Here is a 24,647-nt window from a genome sequence, read left to right on the forward strand (position 1 = left end):
GCAGGCTTTGCTAAATTTCACACATGAAATATATTCGTAAAAAATCACTAATTTAGAGTGTGAAGAGCAGTGAATGGGTGAAGTGACTTTTGAAAATTTGTAAGATTGAATGACAGAAAATATACTTTTAGGAATTCAATTCAACAATAACGCTAACCGGCCTTGTTTGGCCATGCACTGCTGTTACACATTTAACAAAGTTCTTAAAATATACATAAACAAATCGCTTTATATCCCCAGAAAAATGTAAGAGCTTGGAGGATTTGCTCCAAAGAGCCTATTTTGATAAACAAATGAGTTAATTTGACTAAACTTTAATTTCTTTTCACAGAGTCCCAATCCTCTGAGCTCTAATTAGTAAAGACAGACGCGTAAGTAAAAAGCCACAATGGAAATAATAGCACAACTTTTTCTTATGCTGTTCTGCCTTTTACATCATCAAACTGGAAAAGACATAAAACTTAAAACCTAAGATGTTGATTTAGGTCTAATTTGAAAGCGACAAAAGCTATAGCAGAAAGTACAGTGTAATCAGAAAAGGGGCCAGAATCACACCTTTAACTTTGGTGTTAAATTGTTTCTGATCTTAGAAGAACTTTTTTTTCCCAGATTAAAAGGTCACAGCAAATCAGAGTAAGAATCATCCCTTCTGAGGGAAATAAAAATGATTGAAAAACTGATTAATGAGATGGGAGAAAGCAGAAAAGAAATATTTGGGTTGCAGGCAAATCAGTGTGGTTGAGGTAGGGGGGCTTCTCTGTATTCATGCTAACATGCAATGACGCATGCAGTTTTTTCTGCTTGTGTAAAGAACATGGCAGCAGTCACAGAAAAGAAAATCAGCCCCACAGGGATGTTAAGGCTAAGACAGCAAATCACTCACAGGCAGAAAGCCTTCTAACCATTGCAATAATGCAAGCATGACTTATTTATATGCTGAGCTTGCAGCTTTTGATACTGATGTTGTGATAATGCTTGTGGTTAAATGCTTGTGATGTAAAGAAAGAGCGGAGTGGTTTAAATTGCACGTAGCAGTTAAAAACAAACTGGAAAAGTCCTATTCACATGCAAAACAAAAGCCCAAAAGTAAACACAATAAGCAGAAACCATGCAACAACAAGAAAAAGTGAACCAAAACTAAATCAAAGGTGATAATAATGGATGAGTACTTACTCTGCAATGCTCTGAACCGTGATATTTCCCCCCCATCCTCCTTACCCACAGCCCTCATCTGCTTGGTGATGGCTTGGCAGATTTCTTTGCCGGCTGCAATTTGAGCTTTCTCTCCCAGTAAGCCCCCCAGAGTGGCGCGGAGCATGAACGAGACACAGCGACGCGAGTACACGGCCTCAACGTGCGTCTGGGTGGCTCTTGGGTGAGACACCAGGTCCAGGACGTGGGACAGGAACGTGGCAAAGTTGCGCTCCAGCCACTGACCACCAAGTGTCGTTACAAACACGACGTAAGCCTGAGGGGAATGAAGCAGGATGCGAGTGTGAGGGGTGGGCGAGTGAAACATCCCGTCAGGCCGATTTTCATTCTCACCTGTGTGACGCCCACCCGGACCTCCCTGCTGACAGAGCCACCTCCCTTTAACATCTCCCCACCACTCTTCAGGAAGCCAGATCCACCACGCAGAAAGCCCGTGGCCATTAGCTCCAACACTTCCTCCAGCGTGGCCCGTTTCACATTCTGACGCATCACTACAATGGTAGAAGTAGAAGTTTGTGCAATAAAAATTAGAAATCAATAAGAGTATAAGACAAAAATAAATGTGACGATATATTGCGATACTTCACCGCGCAAATATCGTATTGATCCAGAAAATATTAAAATCAATTTTTTTAATCATGGATTTTAATGAAATCACCCTTTGGCAATGCAAACTTGTTTCCAATGCCAATAAAGCTGTTTGAATTGAATTAAAGTGAACCACATCAGACCTTGTTAAACTACCTCACACCTCAATGCATTTCAGTTTAAAAGTTCATTGCACTTTATTTTCATAAAACATATTGGGCACTTTTATAGATGGAATCTGTATAGATGGAATTTGACAGTTTGATAAACATATCACGTTTTAGATATTGTAATAGTACTTGACTAACAGTTAGGTACCATTTACTTATTTTTGCAAGTTAAAAAAAACAAAAAAATTTATTTTTATACCATTTTGTACTTGTAAAGGTGAAATTTTGAATTACTGATATCGCGATATATGTCACATTGTTTAATATCGGGATATGTGGTATTCAGACGTGAAAATCGTGTATCGTATCGTCAGATTCACGGCAATGTACACCCCTAGAAGTCAAAATGAACACCAAGCTGTGAGCTTTGACTTACCTGCTGCTTGTTTGGGCATCAGGGCCGTGGCCATCACAGTTCCTAGCAGCTTAGCAACTGCTACCCGAACCCCATAGTTGGAGCCTTCCAATGCTTTATAACACAATGTAGCCAAGTTTTCCAGCTCTGTGGTCCACATGAACACTGCCTCATTCTGCAGCTCTAACAGGCACTGAACAGGTGTAAAAAAGAAAGATTAAGAACTCCAATCATAGTCCACAGCATGGATGTGCAAAACATATTTGACCTACATGTAAATACATTAACACAGCCAAACAGACATACAATAAAGTGTCTGATTTTTATGATATCCTTAAAAAAAAAAACTACACAACACAAAAATTTAACAGGGTAAACGCAATGGTCCTCATTTATCAACCTTGCGAGGAAACGGATGCAAATTTGAGTGCATATTTGGTCGTACGACGGGACCAATGTGCGACTTATGAAACATTCTTATTTGACTAATCCAAGCAAATGATCGGGTGTTGGAAAATCCAGAAGTAGAATTTGATCGTTATTAACTTGTTAAACAAAGATGTGCTTATTGAACGTGTGAAAACTGGAATTAAAGAAGCACATTTAAACGCTCTGTGTAAGAGGATCAGCTATTGAGCAGGTGATGTCTGCCCCCCTGTGTGCTGCGAGCAACTTCACAACAGATATCCAGGAGACACACACGAGTATGACGTTTATAACAGCCTTAGTTTGCACGCTTTTAAAAAAGCCTTTGAAATGACTAAATGTTGTCTCTTGTCTGTTTATTATGCCTTCAGCAAATTTCAGCTATAACTGATCACATTACCAATTACTGCAGCACATTTGTAAAAATTTAAGGAACTATTTACATTTAAAAGCAAGAATGATGTGCTATTTCCTCCGTACAGCCCCCAGTGATGTGCTGTATGGACGAAATAGGACCTCACTCTCCAAGACAAAGCATAGTAGCACGTCCCGTGTGTCTGTGTGCGCACTGGATGAACCTACAAGTTTACTCGCGGGGTTATATAGTATTCCCTGACAGGAAAACCAAAATAGTGGTATCAGTAACATGTTTTTCTTTATTTAGTTTAATTTGTTTTAATCTGTTCTGTATGTGTGTATAGCTTACGTTTAAATGATAAATCCATTCACTCGTAGCGTACACTTACATCAGAAAAAATTATAAATACCGAAGCTTGCGTGAATATGGTTGAACGCACTTCGTACACTCAAATGTGAACGTATGAACGGTTGATAAATGAGGGCCGTTATGTGTGAAATTTTAGGTTCCCTTCTGTGTCTTTGCTACACAAACCTTTGCCACAGCACACCGTACAGCCATGGACCGATCTGTGAGCAGGGATCTAGCATTTTTGTAGATGTCTCTGTGACATGAAGCCGCCGCTCCTCCGAGGCCACTCAGCACCTTCTTCAAGCTGCGGAGGATTTCTCCCCTGCCCTGGGACTGCGGTGACAAATCCAAGTTGGAGATGAGAAGATGTAAATAATGACAAGTATTTTCAGAATGACAAATTAATGAGAAAAACTACTGTTTCAAAAAAGAAAACTATACCTCAGCACTTTTCAAAGCCTTCAAAAGATTATTAATGGTATCTGGAAACGAGCTTCCAAGCATCCGGCCCATCTTCTCATAAAACGCCCCAACACAGGCCACTGCAGCACTGCAAGAAAGGAATATTTATAACAAACTCAATATTCATACATATTCATCTTCTGTGATCAATCCTGTACAAGGCAGTGTAAACCCTGGACAGGATACCACCAACTGTGACAGGGCCAACACATTGGAGAGAGGTATTCACATGGGACTGTAACTTTTCAGAATTCCCGCAATTTAAAACTTTACAGCTGAGTTGTTCATTACAAGTTTAAGCTAAAATGATTCATTCATAAGATATATTCATATACATTTGAGCATAATGGATAAACTGTTCTATTTGTGTTAAAAATAGGTAAAATGTTCTCCCCCCCACAACCATTCTGTTGTTGTAAATGAGTGGCTAAATCCTGCAAAACATCAGTGATCCCTGTTAAGTGTCCATTAATGCTATAAAACCATTACCTGATCGTGTCCTCTTAATCCCCCTTTTAAACATTTACTGTCTCTTTGCAGATTAACATCATACTTCACTTCTAATACACTCTCCAATGGGACGGCTGCTAATGTCTGCGAGGCTAAAAGCAAAGTAAAAACTTACAAGCTGCTACATTTAATTAGATACTCACAGTTTAGTCGGCAGGTATGCAGGCGTGTCATCTTTACTTTTGATGATGTCATTGCATTTATCCAGCGTCTGGAACACAGTGAAGGTGTCACCGATGCTGTAGAGGGTAGCAAGGTTTTTAGCCAGCAGTTTTCTGGTTGGAGGTCCAGGAGCACTGCTGATCAGCCCAGTCAGTTGTTCCACTAACTTCTTCTGCTTCTCTTTGACATCCACCTGCCATTCAAACAATAAGTGACATCATAATTAGCGACGCGCTGCTTATAAACTTCAGTGATTTTATTTTTTTAGATGCGCCCCCAGCATCTGTTTTGTCACCTTATTCGCCGCCACAAGCACTTTATCCAAGAACCGGAGCCATTCAAAGATGAAGACAGGCCTCTTTGCTTCAGTGATCTGCGCCAAAGCGTCTTCATTGAGGAGCAAACTGTGAGCCAACTCCATGACAAATGCTCAAACAACGCCCTGCAATATGAAAATAAAACCAGTAAATGAACGTTTGTCTTTTCCATAATATTAGGTCCACTAGAGGAAAAAACACACCCGAGATAAAATCAGCAAACAAATCGCAAAGAACCTGGATTCACAGATTCTGTTTCAAAATGAACACTTCAGATTCCTTCGACCAACAAAGAAACAAACAGAAAAACCTGCTTGAACAAACACTTTTTTATTTTTGGACAGGTAAACTACAAAAATCAAGACTTTTTCCATTCTTCTTCTATTAATTTCTCCTTTTTGTGAGAATGTATCAGTTTAACATTTTGTAGAATGCACATTATTCTTTTTGCCTGGTTTAGTCATAGTATATGTGAGAGAATCATCTAAAGCTAAACCTTTTTAGTGTGTGGATAACAATGAAGTGCAGGAGAAAAAAAAACATGACATAAACCATATATTCCTCTTCACCGTCTTTTATTTATTTATTTAAGGTCCAGTGTTATGCTATTTTTCACACATCTCAATTTTTTCTAAGAATCCCACATAGTATTTAAGGTTTATTTTCCCAAATTTGCCTGTTTCCTTGAGTTTTAGCCCTCTGAAAAGTCACTTTAATGACACTTCTAAAAACTATTTTGGGGCCTATGCATGAGTAGGCGTGTCTGTAGACGCAGACTTCCTGCCTCGCTCTGAGAGGGTGATCACCATCGTGATTTTCTTTTGCTATCCACACACTCTTGTTATTGTTTTCAGCCAAAAAAACTGCACATTACAGTTAAACACAAGGCTATTTACGCGGTTATTGTGATTGTGACTCCGACAAAAAAGCTGCTCCATGATGTGTGTTCATCACATCAGCAGCGGAGTCTGTCAGCTGCTTCAAACACTCACCAGAGCTACTATGTCGCTTTCTTGTGGCCCTCACCTCTACTGACCACAGAACTAGTCCAAGATGACAGACTACTGTTTTGTCTAACCGCTGCGTCGCATTGGGTCACAAACAAGTCAGATCATGTCAAAGACGATACAAGGCGATATAACGGGTACTAAAAATGGAACTGATTGTGAGCAATCACATTGCGCTTCTGATTATCTACATACTGGATAATATATATACTGAACGTAAATATATTATCTGTGTATAAAGGGACTAGTAGTTAAGGGAGGAGGCTTGTAATCGTAGACTCACTGGTCCATCACTGTGGAATGTTGATCAGTCCCTAACCCCTCCCAGGGCACTACAGCGTTGCTGCCCACTGCTCCTCGAGGAGGGGTTAAATGCAGAGAAAACATTTTGTGTATGTAGCTTTACATATATGACAAAGTATAATATATATTCAATATTAAACAGCACTGTTTGTTTTACCTGTGAGGCAGTTTGAGCTCACATTCTTATAGGGTAGGAGGAGCTAGGATTGTCAGGAGGAGGAGTTTCCAAGGTGTGATGTCACAACGCGAGAAAAATCCAACTCGCCTGTTTGGAGCTGACTTTTTACACAATGTGGAATAACAGAAAACAGAACTTTTTCAACTTTGGCCCTCTGAATGAGGCTAAAGGGATGTACATCACTGTAGCAAAACAATTATAAAGTGATTTTTTTTTATTTTAAATAATACGGCTCCTTTAAGACATACTCAGTTCACTGTATATTGATCTGATACAATTCGGATAACACAATCAGGTGCCTTGTGTATGTAACCTATGAAATTGATTTGAGATCAAATCATTTTTTAATCCAGTCTGAAAGGGACTTAATCAGACGATTTTTGGCCCGATTCTGTAAATACTCTTGGTTCCGTTTAGTCAAAGCCTCATTATAAATATAATGCATTTTTAATTGTTTTATATACCCGTTGACTGACATCTATTCTGTACTCAATGATGTTGTCAGAAATTATTAAAACCTACTACAGAACAGTTTCAGAAAAGTAAAGAAATCTGAATGTTTGGATAGTTAATTTCACGGTTCACCCAAAACAAAGCTGTAAATTCTTAACTAACTTTGTATAATTTCACTATCTGTCTGAATATAAATATAAACATGTTATAGAAGGCTGTTACAGCATGAACTTTGTGTGTAAGCCTTTAAACGGTGCATTTGAAAATAAGATTTTGAGTTTTATAATTATTTTATTTTTTTACTGAGAGGCTTCATGATGATAATAAGCATTAACCACTCTAATCTGTTGATCAACTTTTCCCGTATAATTCTCAATAATAATAATAATAATAATAATAATAATAATAATAATAATAAAAAATAAAAGCAGCAAAACTCAGGTAACATTGTGTCTGGATGTGTCCTCAATTCCTTCTGTGTCCTTACAACATCTGCCCACTAATACCAGTATGCATTATGTGTTTAATATCTGTGGTTAGCTTTGTGGTCTTCTGCTAGCAGCTAAAACAGAGTCCATCTGTTGACACTAAAGGAGGCTAACGAGCCCTAAGCTAGCTACTTCCTACGGGAAACAAGCTCAACTCGGGCTTGACATTCTCACTCAGACATGACGTCAAGCCCCCAACAGCGTCTGTCACAACACGAATAAACTCATAAACACACAGATGAGCGCACAGGTGTGTAAAACAGAAGCACATTTAGCATAAACTGTTCACCTTACCTCGATGAAACTGGGATGAACGACGAGCATCGGCGGTGTCGCACTCAAATGTGTCCGGTGTGAAAGTCAAAACGTCACTAAGCACTCTAACGGGCCTGTGAGATTGAGACATATAACATATTAGTCAGCACTTGGTATAGATGGATATGATACATCTAAATCAATCACAAAAAAGAGAGGTTATGAAATCCAGACATGAAAAGGAACCAAATGTATTGAAAAGGTAGTTTAAAACTGCAGCAATGTGTGTTTCTAATCGCTGCAGTTGTGTGAAAGTATAACACTGAAAGGAATTAATTTTACTTTATTTTTATTTCTTTTTTACTCTAATAGAAATGTGGTCTTATTTTTATGAGTCATGATAAAATTTCTGTTGTTACTTGGTGGAACAGAAAACGTTGATATCTGTAGCTACTCGGAGGATTATTGTAAGAGAACTAAACATTTAAGGTGCGGGACCGAATGGTTAACCGGGTATTTGTTTCAAATTATACTTTCAGACAGTAATTTACAGGTTCAAACGTTCATAATGTCCGATGAAGAAGAGGATTACATGTCCGACGCGTTTCTCAATAAACTGTGAGTGTTCCATAAAAGTAATGTTATGTGTGTAATTGGCTACACATAGAACGTGATCGTTTCCGAAAGAGAAATTAATGAATAATTAATTAATATTGTAGTGAATTTCATGTGTATTTGTGTTTGTATGGTTTTTAAGGACCCCTAGTCAGAAATAAAGCTATCTATCTATCTATCTATCTATCTATCTATCTATCTATCTATCTATCTATCTATCTATCTATCTATCATGGTGGTTAGAGAATAACAAGATTGCTTGTTAAAATGATCTGCTAATGTTTTTCCTGTCTCTTATGTCAGCCAAGATGTGAAACCTGGGGTCAGTATGCCAAGGAGGGTGAAAGAGGCCATGAAGAAGGAAGAACAGCACAAAGAGAAGAACGTGAAAAACCGACAGAAAACCTACAAGGAGCAGGAGAAGGAGAGCCGGGAAGCAGCTCTCCAAAGCACCATCAGCAATGAGAACAAAGGCTTTGCACTTCTGCAGAAAATGGGTTACAAATCTGGTCAAGGACTCGGCAAGCAGGGTAAGCTGTTTTCTTCACTGCGTTGATGAGAATCAAATCTGTTCAGTGTTTTATATGTGGAGTAATGTGTGTTACCTCTTCAGGGGCTGGCAGGGTTGATCCAATTCCACTGAACATCAAAACTGGCAAGTATAGCATCATGACACTTGTAATTTTATACATGAGCCAAACAAGCTTATATTTTCATGTCTAACTTCTACTGCACAAATACCAAACTCTGTGTTCAGTTTTTTCACTGGTTTGTGACTTGAAATCTGACAGGGTGCGTCCCAATAGTCCCTTCTATCTCCTTTCCTTTCCACGTTTCCTTAACTCCCGGAAGTGTTTAAGTGGCGGCCATGATAAGGAGCATTCCAATGCTCTAAAAGCTAAGGAAGGGAGGCTTAACGTTTCCTTAATAACCTCCTTTATCCTAGGAAACACTGATGCATCCTTTACCAAAGGAGACCAGATAATGCTGACCCACAATTCCTTGTGGTGAAATCATTTAAAGAGACGGAGCTCAACGGAAACTCTCAATGACTGAAATTTTTTAGCCACATTATCTTTCATTCAACATATTCAATTAACCTCAGAATGCTTTGTGCAGTTGCACGTTTGTATGTCTGCAATGTGATGTAGGCCTATATCTTGCAAAAAATTTTATTATATTATACTTATTTTGGATTAAAGTTGATTTCTGAGTGGAAGGTGAGTGTGAGCAACCATTCTCAATGTGATGTTCTTTCAGTTTCACTTTTGTTCCTCGTAGTCTCTTTTCTGTTATAAATGCGCTTTTAGTCGTCCATTTTCCAAAATTTGTAGTTTTTTCTACCACGACAGATGTCACTAATCTTCGCTGCCGCCGGATTATTACGTCACCTAGTGGAAGTGAATCTGATTGTTCAAACAACGTGATGGCCTTTCGCTAACTTCTTTAGGAAGTCTCCTAACACCCTTCTAATCCACTTTTCCTTAACCTCATGGATGACATCACGTGGCTAAGTAAAAGTGGATAGGAAAGGCGATAGGAGGGACTATTGTGTAGACAAATGTGTGTATGTGCTTGTTTTTCTCAGGTATGCCTGTTAGTTTGCATCGGCTTCATTGCTAGCGTAATAGGCTAAATAGACATAGAAGGTTCATGGATGTGCACCAGTTTAATATTTTTTTTTTGCTTGCATTAAATCAGATCGAGGTGGCATTGGATTGGAAGAGGTTAAGAAAAGAAAAGCTGAGGAGGAACTGGAACATTATCGACAGAAAGTACGAGCCAGACAACAGAATGAGACCAAATCTCTGGAAGCTTTCAGGTGGGAGTTGTAGCTGTGTCTTAAAAAAATATAACATGATTTTATAATAATCTTAGAGTTTACCGTGTGCATGTGATCAAATGCCATTTTTTTTTTTTTTAGGTCAAGAGTGAGAACAGAAAGAGAAGAGCGAAAAATTGAAGGTGATCTCAGGAGGAGCCAACGATCATGTGAACAGCTTGACAGTCAGAAGGTTGGATGGAATTTAACTATTATTTCGTGACAATTACATCTTCATATGCAGTTGCTGCTTAGAAATGAGTTGCTCAATAAAAAGAATGGCAGAACAAAACTGTATTAAATAGTTAAAGTTAACATTGAGTAGTTCTCATAAAGGATGCTGTCATGTTGTATTTTAGGGCATTGCAGTCCCAAGGGAAGACTGGTACTGGATTCAAACAAAGGATGAGGATGAGGAAGATGAACTTGAGGACCAGGATGAGCAAGAGGACATTGTGGAACTAACTGTATGTACTGTATTTGTTTCAGTTCATAACGCGATCAATCATCAAAATTCCAACATATTTTCAACTTTGTTGGATGATGTGTGGCCGACATTAAATACAGGGTGGTTGTTTTTCAAAGGGAACTTCATTGAGTAGTTTGTTACTAAAGTTACCGATAAGATGTTTACATTCTAGCCTATTTAGTATTAAACTGAGTTTGACACCTGATTTCTCAAGATAAATTAAATAATATTTGACTGCTGTTGGAAACTTTTGGATTTGCTGACATTGTTGTTTTACCAACCATATTACCAGCTTGTTTATAAAAGTCTGTTGCTCAGAAAAACAATCCCAGGTAGATTATACAAAGGTGAAAGTGTGGTATTAATATGTATACTTTCATGTTTCTCTCTTTTACAGCCTTTTGATAAGCTGCAAATTCTGACATCCTATTTGAGAGGGGTGCATTTTTATTGCATATGGTGTGGAACCACATATAACGGTGAGAGTTATGTCAAGGCTGCACACTGAAATCATATATGCAACACTGGAATGGTTGAAGTGAAAGTGATTCACCCTTTACATGACTGTTTGATGTTTCTTATTTATTATTATTATTATTATTATTATTATTATTATTATTATTATTATTATTATTATTATTAATACTAGTACAGTGCCCGTCGGAAATATGTTTTCATGTGGGAGCTTAAGTAGAGTTGTCAATTAAGGTCAAATGAGTATGTGTTTGAAGGTTGGATGTACAAAGAGGTGTACACACTCTATAGTGTTATAAAGGGGTTTATTTGCAGGTGCAAAGTAAAATAGCACGTGCAATTTCCCTGGTTTAATTCTGTGGGACATGTGCATGATCAATTGATAAATAAAGTTTGTACCAATGCAGCAGTTTAGGTAGAAATTGATAAGACATAAATTTGTACAAATAAAACAATTTTTTTAGCATTTAACACTCTTAGTGCAAGGGTGATTATCGTGTGTGTGATTATGGTTTAGTGCTGTTTATTGTAGGTGTTAAGGTGCTGTTACAATGTGCGTGCGTGCAAGCTTGTAAAAAAGTTTCAGGTCGAACAGACACCGCCTCAGGGAGATATTTGCGCCACACACAAACACACACACACACACACACACACACACAAAATACAAAATCTTTGATTTATTAGAGAGATATATGTATATTATCTCGTTTTTTTCTTTCACACAGATGAAGATGACTTGGATTCTCACTGCCCTGGAGATACAGCTGCAGACCATGACTGAGCTTGATGCTGTCGGATGTACAGTAGCTCTCTGGAACTGGAACTGGATTCATCATTGCAGTGTTCTATGGAGTAATGAGTAACAGACATTTTGTGTCTATTTATCTATTGACCGCTCACACAAAAATACCCTTTATTTATTCTGTAAATAGAGTTTCTCCCACTCTCCAACCTCTTTCTATATTTACACATGTATGAAATATATTTGTGTTTTGCTTTCTGCAACCTTTTACATATGTATTAATTCTCATTGTTCAAACTTATTAAACTAGTTTTGAATTATTGTCAATGTGTGTCTTTTACAAGTTAGATTTGCTCTCCTAGGTGTTTGGTGAATGTAACTTTTTATTAAGTTCTGACCTGCATGAACATTTCTAATTAGCTACCGTATGTGACATTTTGGTGAAGTTAATGGCATTGACTTTGTGTAACAGTTTGGGTGGAGAGATCCTTATTTTTCTATATCAAACATGGGCAAAAGCCGGCCCCCAAGGTGAATGCACAAAAGGACAGCAAAAACACAAAATGACAAAAAACAGGAAAAATACACAAAATGACTCACAACAGACAAGACGACTAGAAAAAAAAACGCACAATAATATAAAATAAGATAAAAATGACTAAAAACACAAACTGACAAAAAATGCACATAACAATTTAAGAAAATGTACAAAACAATACAAATGGGCAAAATAACTACAAAAACACCCAACACAACAAATATAAAAACGGTGAAGAAAAAGCACACAAATTAGCATTAATGCTCAGATTGGTCTTTGCCCTCAGTTGACACAATCGCATTTTTGTGGCCCCGACTCTGATTTATACTAACTATATAAAATTCTTATTAAACCCCCCCCCCACACCCCAATTTAAAAAAAAAAATATATTCACTAATGTATGTGATTTGAACGTCTCATGTGACGTCATTTTGGGAAAACGAAAGTTGGCATAAACGCGGAAGTGACGTTCACGGTTTAATGGAGGACGGTTGTGCGTTACTTACAGAGAATAAACCCACTGTCGCGTAATGTATAATGGAAACTAAAAACTATGTGGCCAAACTCAACGAGTTCGCCCAGAAACGAGGCTTTGCGGTGAAATATGAGGACGTCGCAGCAGTCTGGCCAGCGATAACGTAAGTCTAGTAGAAACATATCCAGCATGAATCAGACTGTATGAAGTACTGGAGCAGTCAATGGCAGTTTTAATGCTCTGGGTTCATTGGCAGTTTTCGTCATTGATCTTTTATCATAGTCCTATACCTTATATATAACATACACAACACATTGTACAATCACATAGTTAAAAGTTAAAGAGCATTATTGATTAAAATATCAGCTGCATTGCCACTTTTGGCTTTTTCTCCTGTAAGGGACAGCACGTGTGAGTGCGTTCTGTAGTGTGGCTTGTTACAAAATAGGCTAAGAAAATATATCAATATACGCAATATTGTAATTAGAAAATAGAAAACTTGATATATTTTGAATCTGGATATATTGCCCAGCTCTACTGTCAATGTGTTTGGAAGAGAAATCTGCCAAGACGTATCTGCTACCCAAAACCTGCTGTGTGCTAGAAACATTTAATTAACGCTAATTAAATATGTCTACTTTTATCTTGCAGTTTTTCAATAAGAGCTGTAGTGAATGGAACAGTCTTCCCTGATGGTGTGGGCCTAAACAAGAAGGAGGCCAAACAAAATGCTGCTAAGAATGCCTACATGGGCTTACAGGAGGAATCATCTCATGAAGTAAGATCACACGGATGTACTGTATTTGATGACTTTATACCTTTGTTGTTCTTATGAACTGTTGATCACTTTCACAGGTTGTTGAGGAGGTGAAAGATGTTTCTACTGCAGAGGTTCAACCGATAAATACCACTAACTTTGTGTCTTGGCTCAATGAGCACGGACAGAAGCACAAGTTGAGAATAAAGCATGTGGAGACGACCAAAATAGTGTCACTCATTGCTACACAGTAAGAATGGAATCTGTATCCGAAATCTAAGTTCATTGGTAATTTGGCATTCACATTAATAATATGACTGATATCTGCATCAGATGTTGTAGGTTTATTGTTGGTGATGTAGAATATCCAGAGGCTCATGGGAAGACAAGGAAAGAAGCTAAGGAAGCAGCAGCTAAGATGGCTTATAATGAAATATGTGGGAGCAAAACTACAGAGGTCAGTATTTTTATAGTTCAACACAAAGTGCAGAAAATGATTATTATTATTTGGTTAAAAAACGTATATCTGTGGTCTTTTTGTCTTTAAAGAGTGGCGATCACCTCTGTAGTCCTACATCAAGGCAAAAAAAAGAGGACGTTGGTCAAAAGACGTCTGAGATCTGGTGAGTGCGACCACAACAATGAAATGTTTAATTCTGTTGGTTGGGCATGAGAATATTTCATCACTTCATTTTCAAAAACATATCTTAATTTCCGTTTATAATGATAGCTTGGAAATATTTATATTTCAAGGTTTAAATGTAAAGATTATGCATTTTCCAATTTTAGCTTTACTTTGTGCACAACATTGTTAGCACCTTTTTAGAAGACGATGAAACAGATATTATCCTCTTTGCACTTCTCTGTTTTATAGATATAACAATTTTCTATCCTGGTTATTGCAGCAATCTGAAAATGGAAACGTGCAGTGTCAATGAACCCAACTTCACAGCGTTGCTCCATAATTACATTCAGAAGAAACGATACAGCCATACGTACATCGAAGTGAAAAGATCCGGCCCCGCTCATAACTACTGGTGAGTCCGTTTACATTTCCCCTGTGAGAATCCTATGAATTGGCATGGCTGCAATTTTCCATCTAAGTATTTTCTCCCCTTACTCATTTAGGTTTGTCTACAAACTACAGATCAACAACATCGAATACCCTGAGGGCGAAGGCAAGACTGTCAAGGAGGCCAAGCAAAATGCAGCAAAGCTGGCTTTGTCTGCTCTACAGGAGAAGTCAGCGGTCAGAAGAAGTCATTTTTAATCCCAAACATTCTGTAACATTAACTACAATGTTGATTTCTGTCTTTCTGTTCCAATCCTCTTATTCACATGTATAGATTGTGCCTGCATTAGTTGCATAGCTTGTGTCGGGGTCAGACTTTTATTGCTGGTGTTTCCAATGAATTAGACATAACTCAATTTGTTTCTTTCATCGCCTTAAACAAATGACTGGATTTATTAGCGTAATCAATACTTGTAAAGCTACAAGCACCATCATGGTCCCCTTAGTCCAGAAGCATGGACCCAGAATTTTTTTTTTTATTCAACACTAACTACATCTAAGGTTTGACTTGCTACGATGGTTAACTAGACCCCCTAGAACACCCCCAGTTGGTATATACCGTATTTTCCAGGCTATTGAACGCACCGCTGTATTGGCCGCATTCCAATAATTTAGCAATTTTCCAAGAAAAATTCACGTAAAGGCCGCACCCTATTGGCTAACGAAGGTGCCCTTTTACTTTTCCCACATTATCCGAAGCTCGTTTATATACGTTCAGTTCACCGTGATGTTCAGTGGTTGTTACGGTTCAGTCATTCCACTGGAGGGGTGACTGTCAGTAATATTCTACCTCTCAACACCCACTTTCACTGGACACGTGTGTGATTGACTAAAAAATTCACACAGAGCGCACCACTGCATTGGCCGCACCCTCAACTTTAAAGGACAAAAATAGCGTCCTATACGCCGAAAAATACGGTATTCTCAAATCGTGGTATCCTTTTTGTGCTCGAAGCCATTCTATAGACGAGGGTGAGTGATGTGGATGGCCACTGTAGGAATAACATAATTATTCATATCTTTGTCAAAAATCAAGCAATTTTAATTATGTCTGTATAAGAGAGTGCTAGCAACTATAAGACTCAGACTTGAGTTTTTATTTTTAATAAGTTATATTGTTTTATTGAGGATTGTTCAAAGAACAATAAAATCATAAATCTGAGGCCTGCTGTAGCTAAAATCGCTGGTTATTTTATTATTACATAAAAGACTTCAGAACAAAGCTAATTTACCGATACGTGTCATTCATAGAACTGTGCCCGTGCACCTGTATACTCCCCATCAGCATCCTTGGTTTCCACACGTATCGAAACAGCTGTTTTTCAACAAACACCATAAAGAATTAAAATACCACCAATTTTTACATTTGTTTGTTTCCAGGTAAATTCAGGTTTGTCTGCAGAGGATTCTTCGCCCAAGCAGTCTCCACCAACCAGCTCACAGTGAGGAACTCACCAAGTATTATAGACAAGGCTTGACATTAATATCTGACACATGCAGGTTGATTTGAGTTATAACAGAGTTATTTCTACTAGATGTGATCCTTGTTCCCTTGCATACAGTAAACATCTCATGTATAAACTTAAAAAGGAAGAGATGAGATCTTGCACAATTGGAACTTAATTTATTTTCCACAAAGGCATCTGTATAAAATAAAAGTTTTGTCAAAATGTACAATTATTTTTTCAATAAAATAACACCAATGAATTCAATTAATACAAATTATCAGGCTCTAAGTGTAGCTACATTTATGAACTCTAAAACTGAGAAAATAACCTCCATTCAATGCTGTTTGGGTTATTTGATTTTTTTGTAGTTTCACAATGTCTGTTGATCACTTTAAAAAACATATATATATATAAAATGTACTCAGTAACGGTTGGATGTAGAAATTTAAAACATACAAGTACAACGCACTAGTAAAATTACTGACTTGGAAATATACCCAAAAAAGTACAAGTACCCGTACCCTGCAACTCAATTACAGTAACGTGAGTACTTGTAATCCGTTACTTTCCCCTCTGCAGTCAAGTACCCAACATGCAGAAAATAAAGTTTCTTGTTGCACCTTTCAAAATTGAAGCCTCATAAAAACCAAGTTTTCAACTTGCATCTATGACACCCTGTCTGGCTGTTACTAAGATCTTTATTACATTCTACAAGCATTAGAGCTTTGAATGTAGCCTTGTAATTTGTTAAATTTGAATATTGACATGTAGTGTCGTACACCTTGATGTAGTCTAGTATTCTTGTTGTGGTTTTATACCATGCATTGTATAAAATTGTACTAAAGGCACTGGTTTTCCAGTAAAATGTATTATTATTATTCTTAGTGCCTCTTATGCCCACTGGCATGTACGGCAGCAACAAAGATCTCCAACATCTCTCAACCAAAACATAGTGACTCATATAAATGTTGTGTAGCTAGTAACAGCTACAGGTGCTAGTAGGCAGAAAAATGAATGTCAAGTCTAAAATAAAAAGCTTTTACCTCATGGTTAAAAACAAAAACTGTCCTGATTTGTGCCATGCTATGTTTTAAGCCTACCTAGGGACTCTGGCTGTGCAAAATCCAGTCCATCAGCACCGACCACTGATTCAGTTGTTTTCACCAATTCATCAATTCAACCTAAGCATCAGGTCTGTTATTCCTTATTAACATCATAGACTGAAATAGTCATAATAATAGCTACATGATCTATACTTTGAAAGTGTGTAATTTTACTCTCTTATTGCTGTTTCAGTGTTGTTGTATGTTTGATAAAACATTTTTGTTCTTTTCATTACCAAGGTTCAAAGTCCGGATGTAAAACCTAAAATAAGGTAAAATAACATTTGGAAACCCTCTGTAAAGTTGAACATTTATTTAGATGTTTTTGTCTTTTTAGAATTGCTGCTAATTTTCCAAAGTTTCCCATAAACAACAACAAGGTATGATTCTGTGAGAGTAATATTCATGCTCTTGTCGTTCCTTGTATAACAACTTGAGTTTTGTACCCTTTGTTAAGGTGGTAGAAACCGTCAAAGAGCAGAATCAGAAACCACCCGTCCAGTCAAAAACATCTCGGTAAGGAGAAGTTCTATATGTGACCAACGCTGAGTGCCTGCTATAGTTGGATTCATCTCAAAAGCAGGTTTGCGTGAATGTGAGACAAATGTGTCACAGCCGGAAAAGTGAGAGGAAATAAAATTGTTGTAAGTATATTTGTTCAGTAATTATCCTCCCAAAAAAAAAAATAAAATCACATACATTTTTGTTGTGATCGGATCACCAATTGTTTTCAAAGCAGCATTATCTGTTCTTTGCACTCATGAATGAGGTCAACTAAGACAGATTTCTTTATTTATTGACATACATATAAAGTTTCTCTTCTTCCTGAGTCAGTGTCAGGGGTTCAGCAGGGGCAGGCGCGGAGCGGAGGACCGGGACAACCCCCTGTGGGCAGGTCTGATGTTTGTGCTGCGAGGGCCGGTGTTCAATAATGTCGCTGGGCTGACAGCTTTTTCCTTTTTTTTGCTGAAGCACCCTGACATAACGCATCCGTGGACTCAATCAGTCACATTTACATAGGAACTAGGGGTGCGAGGGGGCGTGGCTGCACCCCCTTTCATCTGCCCCCCTGCACCCCATTAGCCCTGAGTCCCTACTAAAATATTTGAAAAAAATAAAGAATCTGAATTTAAGCTCACTTATTCTGACTTGCATATATCTCTTTCAAATAATTGTTGGATAATCAGTTTATACCATCTCATTTTTATTAGCTGTAGCAGTAAATGATCAGAGCTGGAGTACACAGTTCAACAAATGTACAGTGTTTTTCTCCCGGAAACTAAACTAGTATTCTTGCATTATTATATAAGCTTTGTTTTTTCTTCACAATAACCAAATGACTCCATGTCCATTGCTTGTATTTTATAAATCTGTTTGACTATATTTTAGTGGTACTGTATATTGAATATTGTGTTTGTGACATACTTTTGCTGCAATTTAGTGGGGGTGGGGAGGGTGTTATGAAAAAATACTTTGTGGCAGCAAAATCTTGTTTTCAAAATCATTTTTTATAAATTATTTTATTTCCAATTAAGATTTGATGTGCAAAAGGAATGTTCCAGCATTTAAATGCGCAAAGATAACCAATTGCCTAAAAAAGATGTGCGTTCTAAAGCTCACCTCTAAAGATGAGTAAGCAGTTAATTTCCCTCATTTCGCCTTCTCTCCTTCTCTTTTCTTTCTTTGCGTTTTTGGAAACCTGGTTTCCTTTCCTTGAGGAAAGACATGGTTTCCTGCTGCTGTTTATCTCCCGCTTCATGTCACATCCACAGTTCAGACTACCTGCCACAGGCAGCAGAAGCACATCCGCTATTAAAAAATAACCTCAAATCATTGATAAGTGTAGAATCAGATGAATTATGGAGATTTACATTCATGTTGTTATAAATCTACACTGTGAAATAATGTACTAAACACTGAATAGGAAGTGTTTTAGAAAAATACATAATACATTAATAATAGGTCATAATCTAAAATGGGCTGGTCTGAGGCATTAAACCCCAGAGCTGAAAATAAGTCCTGGTCTAGCCCTGGTCAGGGGTCAAGACACACTAAAAATGTGTTACACCAAATACATTTCCATGATAAGCCAGTTTATTAAAAGATAAATTACAATAACAATTACATTTGATCTTTAAATATTATATTATATAAACTGTTAGATTGATTGGAGTCTCGAAATTGCCTGTAGGACAAAATGGGAGTGTGTGTGGTGGTCTGTCATTGTTATGTTTTACTAATGCTCTCTTAGAGCCTACCTGTGCTGGGCCCACACTTTCATTGCTATAACAAGAATGTCTGCTACCATTATTAATTCTCAATGTGGTTGCATAAAGTGAAAGGTATTTTTAGTAAATCTACATCCAATGAAAATATGGTTTTAAAAGTCATACCAAACGTGGATTGGATTCAGATTTTCATATTATTTATTGTTTAAAAGCTTGATACTATTAATTTAATGCCTTTTTTGATTTTAATTATGTTTGATCACAACTTTCATATGTTGTTACTGGCATTATGTATAGAAATAGTGATCTTAACACATTTTTTGTTCACTTCATCAGGTTTACAACGGATTATGATTCAATCGAGCGGCTTGGAAAAGGAGGCTTTGGTCGTGTTTTTAAAGCCAAGCAGAAACTGCTGAATCGGTATTTTGCTATCAAAATCGTCCAGTGCAAAGAGTAAGTCAAATAGATTATTCTGTTTTTAGGTAAACATACAAATGAATTGTAAAACAAAACTAAATGTTTTGTGTGTATTTGTATGTTTGTTTTTTTTTTACCTCTGTGAATAGAAAAGCTTTGCGAGAAGTGGAAGCGTTATCGGACCTCTTTCATGTCAACATAGTTCGATATTACACGTGCTGGATAGAGGACACTGAGTATGAGAGCGAGATTTCGACTGACAGTGTCAGCTCTTCACAGTAAGTCTTGACAAGGTTTTAAAATCTTAAGCTAATCTGTATGTAGTGTAAACACAACAGTTATCTGATCATTTGTGCTCTCGTCTACAGGTCCTCCACTGACTCTTCTTTAAAGTACCTTTATATTCAGATGGAGTTATGCAACACCAGAACACTAAAAGTGTGGATCGATGAGAAGAATGTTCAGAATGTGAAGAAATCTCTGCAGGACTCCAAGAGAAGAGAGGAAAGTATGAAGATTGCTCTACAGGTCGTTAGCGGAGTAGAATACATTCATGGAAATATGCTCATTCACAGGGACCTCAAGGTGAGACGAAGAAAGGCCAATAAAACAACACCTTCACTTTCACTGATCATCACTAATGTCTATGCATTTCCCCACGCTTAGCCTGCCAACATCCTGTTTGATTTGCATGAAAACGTCAAGTTAGGGGATTTTGGTTTGGTCACTGTTGATAATGATGACAAAGAAAACTTGGTGGAGAGAACGGCGTATAAGGGAACTCGATCTTACATGGCTCCTGAACAGGTGAGATTAACCAGTAATCAGTAGCTTTCTAGGGTTGGGGTCAATTATAATTGTAATTGTGAAATTGATGATTAATTACAATTATGACAATTATATTTGTAATTGTAATTAGCATGGAAATTGTATTTAAAAAAAAAAAAGTTGATTACAATTTCATTAAACACAAAACTGTGGAACCATGTGACAGTTCTATGGCTTACAATTATTCAAATATGTTTCATATCAAGTTTACTGACTATACCTGTCCCTTCTCTTAAAGTTAATTTTACCATTTAAAAAAATATATATAAATCTACGAGTATACTGATTAAATGATATATAATATTTTTTAAATTTTTACATTTAATTTAAAACATGGGTCAAAACTGACCCGCTATCACAAGAGATGCTAACAGAAAGCTAACACGAGAGAGCTTACGTTTCATGGGCTTATTCATTATAGGCCCAGTAATTGTGATTAATTGTAATTAAAGTTAAGTAACTGAGAACATAATTGTAATTGACTTACAGGGGTAATTTGACATTGTAATTTTGTATGTAATTGGAAAAAATGCCATTCAACGTAATTGTAATTGAGTTGTAATTTAACATGGATAATTAAAGATGTAATTGTAATTGATCCCAAACCTGATACTTAATCTACTATTTGACTGAATCTCACAGTAAATGTTGTGAACCGTGTAACTCCTGTTGCATCTTTTGTCACCTTGTTGTACTGCAGAGAGGCAGAGCCACATATGACAGGAAAGTAGACATCTTTGCTTTGGGGCTCATTCATTTTGAACTCCTGTGGAATCTCTCTACCGGGCATGAAAGAGCAAAGGTAAGCTGTATTAATGCACTTTACAAAGTGATGCTGTATTTATATTATTTTGATGGAATCTAAGGTACTGAAATTTGTACAAATTAGGCCCTATTTATGCTTGTTATTGGTCCATTACAGTAGTCACAAATAAATAAATATCACAGATTCAGGTGCAAACCAGAGCTAACATGAAGTCTGCAAAAGATCAAACAAGATAATCAAAATCCACTTTCTATTACTGTAATTGTTGTTATTGTAAGTGAATTAATTAATTTTGTTCTATGTACTTATGCATTGTTTCCAGCTTTGGGAAGATGCAAGGAGCCAGAATTTTCCTGTAAAATTTTGCAATCATTTTTATCAAGAGGTACGTTGACCTTTTTCTCAATATTAATAAATAAACTGGGTTTCTTTTCCCATTAGTATTCTGAGATATGCAAATGACAATTGATCAAAAATAGTTACGACTTTCCAGTGTCTCGGCAGCTCTTGTAAAAAGAAAAGCAAAAATGAAAATCTTATAAGATCTTAAGATATAATCAGTCATTCTGTTCTTGTTGATGTTTCCACAGAGCCAAATAATAAAGTCAATGCTGTGTTTGAAACCAGAAGAGCGACCAGAAGCAAGTAAACTCAAAAAAGACTTGGAGGAGTGCCAGCGAACACTGGCAATACCTACAGATGCAAGTTGTAAAAATAAGACGTATTAACCTCTTCAGCTGCCCCCAGCGGCAGATCCGTTGGGGGCAGCTCCAGCTTCCTTGACTCTGAAGGGTCCAAATGTTGTAAAGAATGAATGAAATCACACATTCTATAACTCTTCGTAATCCTAAGAAACTCAGCTAAAACTGTAACCAACCCGCATTCAGAACAAAAGACCACAGCACACACACCAGGCCATAATGTTCAAAGGTGGAACAGTAGACAACTCTTCAAACGCTGCCTTTTTCCGCTGTTGTGAGTCCCATTATAAACACAGAGCTCTATAACAAGAGCCTACGTGAAACTACAGGCTGAGCTGAATCCACTGAAATACAGGTCGGGTATGTGACATACCAAAACAACGCCACAAAATCAGAAAATACACCACGGAAAAAGTCAGAAATTATGTATTCTTTTGTTGTTATTTATCAAAAGTTGCTCCAATGTGCATAAAATTCCTTGTTTTGATAAATCAAAATCATGTCATCAGAGAGATATCACCATTACACATATCCAGCAATGTCTCAGTCCAGAAATCTGTCCAATGAGCGCATAGCGCTCGTGCTCTAAAATGGCTGGTCCCTCCTTTTTCTAGCTCTGATTGGCCAGGGCTAAAGACCGGTCCCATAGTGTTTAATATCACCAATTTCTACAGGTTCTGAGCTTTACAACACTGTGTCAAACATTCTGATTGGTCAAACCACTGCTCAATAACACCCATGCGTAATGACATCAAAAAGTACAACAAAAAATTGCATTACGCATGGCACAGCAGAAACCTGAATAAAAATGGATATTAGTTTATTTCAAGCCATATTGCAACACCTAGTGATCAACCATAAGACAATGATTGGATTCATTTTGACTCACATATTACAGTTACACACTTGTTCCCAAAATTGTGGAAAACTTTGGATCAGTTGTTGCTTTCGCCAACTTTTTTTGTTCAAAAACGTGTATTTTTGGCCTAATGTTTATTATTATCACCAAACTTTATGCAGTTGATGTCCTTACATTAGTTCAATTATTTCTGCTTTTTTTAGCTTTCTCTATAAAGAATTGGCTTTATATTTGATGTAAATCTCTAGATTTCTTTGGGCAGACTACATCATCTGTAAGCACTTACGGTCAAACTTCAATCTTCACACAAATTAGCTATGTAAGTCATGTAGACGCTTAGAAAAAAGGTTTTTGCTATGGGTATGTGACTTTTGGGCGAAACGTGCCTGGGGCTTAAGAGGTATTTTGGGTCTTAAGAATTTTTGATTTAAAAAAAAAAAAAAAGTTGCATTCCTTTTTAATACTAAGAAAAGTTTGAATGGAAGATTGCTAGTATTTCATTGCAAATCGCATGATAGTTAACTTTACTGTTATTGATTTCACTGCTTTCGTCCTAGTGGCATGGAAAAGCAAGTTGATTTTAATAGAACATAGATTACTCAACAATCAGTTTGATATATGACATTTATGGTCAAATGTTTGTAGTATGAGAGAAAAATGAAAATAAAGCCAACATTTCCATTAAGCTCTGTGCTACCGTCAGCCTGTGAATTCAGCTTCGGCTTTTTTCCGTATTAGGACGTCATAGAGGGGACTTGACTTCGGTAACCTGTTTCTGGAATGCAATTACTTTACATTCAAAGCTTGGATTGGGCCCTGTCTGGTATCAGTGGATAGGTCAGGTCCTCTTGAGTCTGAAAATGTGCCTCTCTTGGCGGTAGAGTCTGAATTGATACCAGCTGGAGGCGAAATGCACACTTTTTGGAAATAGTAAAAAAAACCTAGTAAGTACTTACTACTTACTTATTACTACTACTAAGTAGTTAGTAGTGCAATGTGAGAATGAGTGAAAATGATACGGCTCAGGGTTATCGTTTTGAGCTCATTTACTCATGTCTATGTGTTTACCTTCTTGTCGGTGTTCACCTCCTAGATTGAATTCAGGCTCTAAGCACTGAGCATGACTTCCAGGGCCAATTCAGACTCTACCGCCAAGAAAGGCATATTTTCAGACTTGGGAGGACCAGACCTATGCACTGACACCAGGCACGAGCCAATCCAAACAAGTGTGAAGTAAATCCCGCCCCCACACTGTCACCTGTGGGGTCCCCCTGGGCTCCGTGCTCGGCCCCACCCTCTTCACTATTTACATGCTTCCCCTCGGGTGTGTCGTCGGCAGGCACGGAATTAACTTCCACTGCTACGCTGACGACACAACTCTACCTCAAGGTCTCCCCCTCTGGGTCCCCCTCTCTCACCCTCACTCGTCTCAGCTCCTGCCTGGAGGAGATAAGCGCATGGATGAGACAAAACTTCTTGCAGCTGAATGGCTCAAAAACAGAAGCCATCCAAACTGGTACCCCTCAACAACTCCGTGCCTCCCCCATCGCCTCAGTTTCAATTTTTGGCCACAGCATTCCCCTCTCTCCCTCCATTACCAACCTTGGGGTGAAGTTTGACCCCCACCTCTCCTTCGACAACCATGTCACCCACATATGCAAAACCTCTTTCTTTCACCTCCGTAACATCTCAAAACTCCGTCCTTTCCTCTCCCTTTCGGCTGCAGAGACTACTG

The 24,647-nt window shown here is 37.6% G+C and overlaps 3 protein-coding genes across 5 annotated transcripts in view; 2 read left to right on the plus strand and 1 right to left on the minus strand.

The window, feature by feature from the left end:
• Positions 1–24,647, minus strand: part of heatr5b (HEAT repeat containing 5B) — a 58,926-nt gene that overhangs the window by 25,033 nt on the left and 9,246 nt on the right. Inside the window, exons 2-9 of one of the 2 annotated variants that reach the window (XM_028468691.1) lie at positions 7,635–7,729; positions 4,890–5,036; positions 4,576–4,787; positions 3,902–4,010; positions 3,644–3,793; positions 2,347–2,518; positions 1,546–1,703; positions 1,219–1,468 (exon numbers count right to left, since the gene is read on the minus strand). In XM_028468691.1, the coding sequence (XP_028324492.1) occupies positions 1,219–1,468; positions 1,546–1,703; positions 2,347–2,518; positions 3,644–3,793; positions 3,902–4,010; positions 4,576–4,787; positions 4,890–5,015 (1,177 nt within the window). In that variant the 5' untranslated portion in view covers positions 5,016–5,036; positions 7,635–7,729. Of the gene's footprint in view, positions 1–1,173; positions 1,469–1,545; positions 1,704–2,346; positions 2,519–3,643; positions 3,794–3,901; positions 4,011–4,575; positions 4,788–4,889; positions 5,037–7,634; positions 7,730–24,647 lie in introns of both variants that reach the window. The other variant, XM_028468690.1, reaches the window with a different exon arrangement.
• On the plus strand, positions 8,047–12,039 carry gpatch11 (G patch domain containing 11). 2 transcript variants are annotated; one of them, XM_028468697.1, is made up of 8 exons: positions 8,047–8,213; positions 8,514–8,740; positions 8,824–8,865; positions 9,912–10,032; positions 10,135–10,225; positions 10,392–10,499; positions 10,899–10,980; positions 11,701–12,039. In XM_028468697.1, exons 1-8 carry the CDS (start codon positions 8,164–8,166, stop codon positions 11,754–11,756), a joined length of 777 nt encoding a protein of 258 aa, XP_028324498.1. In that variant the 5' UTR covers positions 8,047–8,163; the 3' UTR covers positions 11,757–12,039. The 2 variants fall into 2 exon arrangements, with proteins under 2 accessions (XP_028324498.1, XP_028324499.1); XM_028468698.1 differs by having other exon boundaries at positions 8,519–8,740.
• Positions 12,707–22,841, plus strand: eif2ak2 (eukaryotic translation initiation factor 2-alpha kinase 2). The gene is made up of 19 exons (XM_028468692.1): positions 12,707–12,893; positions 13,382–13,508; positions 13,586–13,737; positions 13,821–13,944; positions 14,037–14,110; positions 14,393–14,524; positions 14,616–14,736; positions 15,940–16,001; positions 17,103–17,199; positions 17,351–17,382; positions 17,448–17,490; positions 17,568–17,626; positions 19,675–19,794; positions 19,908–20,036; positions 20,127–20,343; positions 20,425–20,565; positions 21,287–21,388; positions 21,675–21,737; positions 21,943–22,841. Exons 1-19 carry the CDS (start codon positions 12,793–12,795, stop codon positions 22,078–22,080), a joined length of 2,034 nt encoding a protein of 677 aa, XP_028324493.1. The 5' UTR covers positions 12,707–12,792; the 3' UTR covers positions 22,081–22,841.

This window comes from Gouania willdenowi, chromosome 15 (genome assembly GCF_900634775.1).
Source record: "Gouania willdenowi chromosome 15, fGouWil2.1, whole genome shotgun sequence".
Classification (NCBI taxonomy): Eukaryota; Metazoa; Chordata; class Actinopteri; order Blenniiformes; family Gobiesocidae; genus Gouania; species Gouania willdenowi.

Excerpts from the sequence above, each read along its gene's own strand:
- gpatch11 (XM_028468697.1), top strand. The coding sequence starts at position 8,164 with ATGTCCGATGAAGAAGAGGATTACATGTCCGACGCGTTTCTCAATAAA. Across the intron at positions 8,214-8,513 it reads GACGCGTTTCTCAATAAACT|CCAAGATGTGAAACCTGGGG; the intron begins GTGAGTGTTCCA and ends CTCTTATGTCAG. Across the intron at positions 8,741-8,823 it reads TCAAGGACTCGGCAAGCAGG|GGGCTGGCAGGGTTGATCCA; the intron begins GTAAGCTGTTTT and ends TTACCTCTTCAG.
- eif2ak2 (XM_028468692.1), top strand. The coding sequence starts at position 12,793 with ATGGAAACTAAAAACTATGTGGCCAAACTCAACGAGTTCGCCCAGAAA. Across the intron at positions 16,002-17,102 it reads TCTCCACCAACCAGCTCACA|CCTACCTAGGGACTCTGGCT; the intron begins GTGAGGAACTCA and ends CTATGTTTTAAG. Across the intron at positions 21,738-21,942 it reads GCAATCATTTTTATCAAGAG|AGCCAAATAATAAAGTCAAT; the intron begins GTACGTTGACCT and ends ATGTTTCCACAG.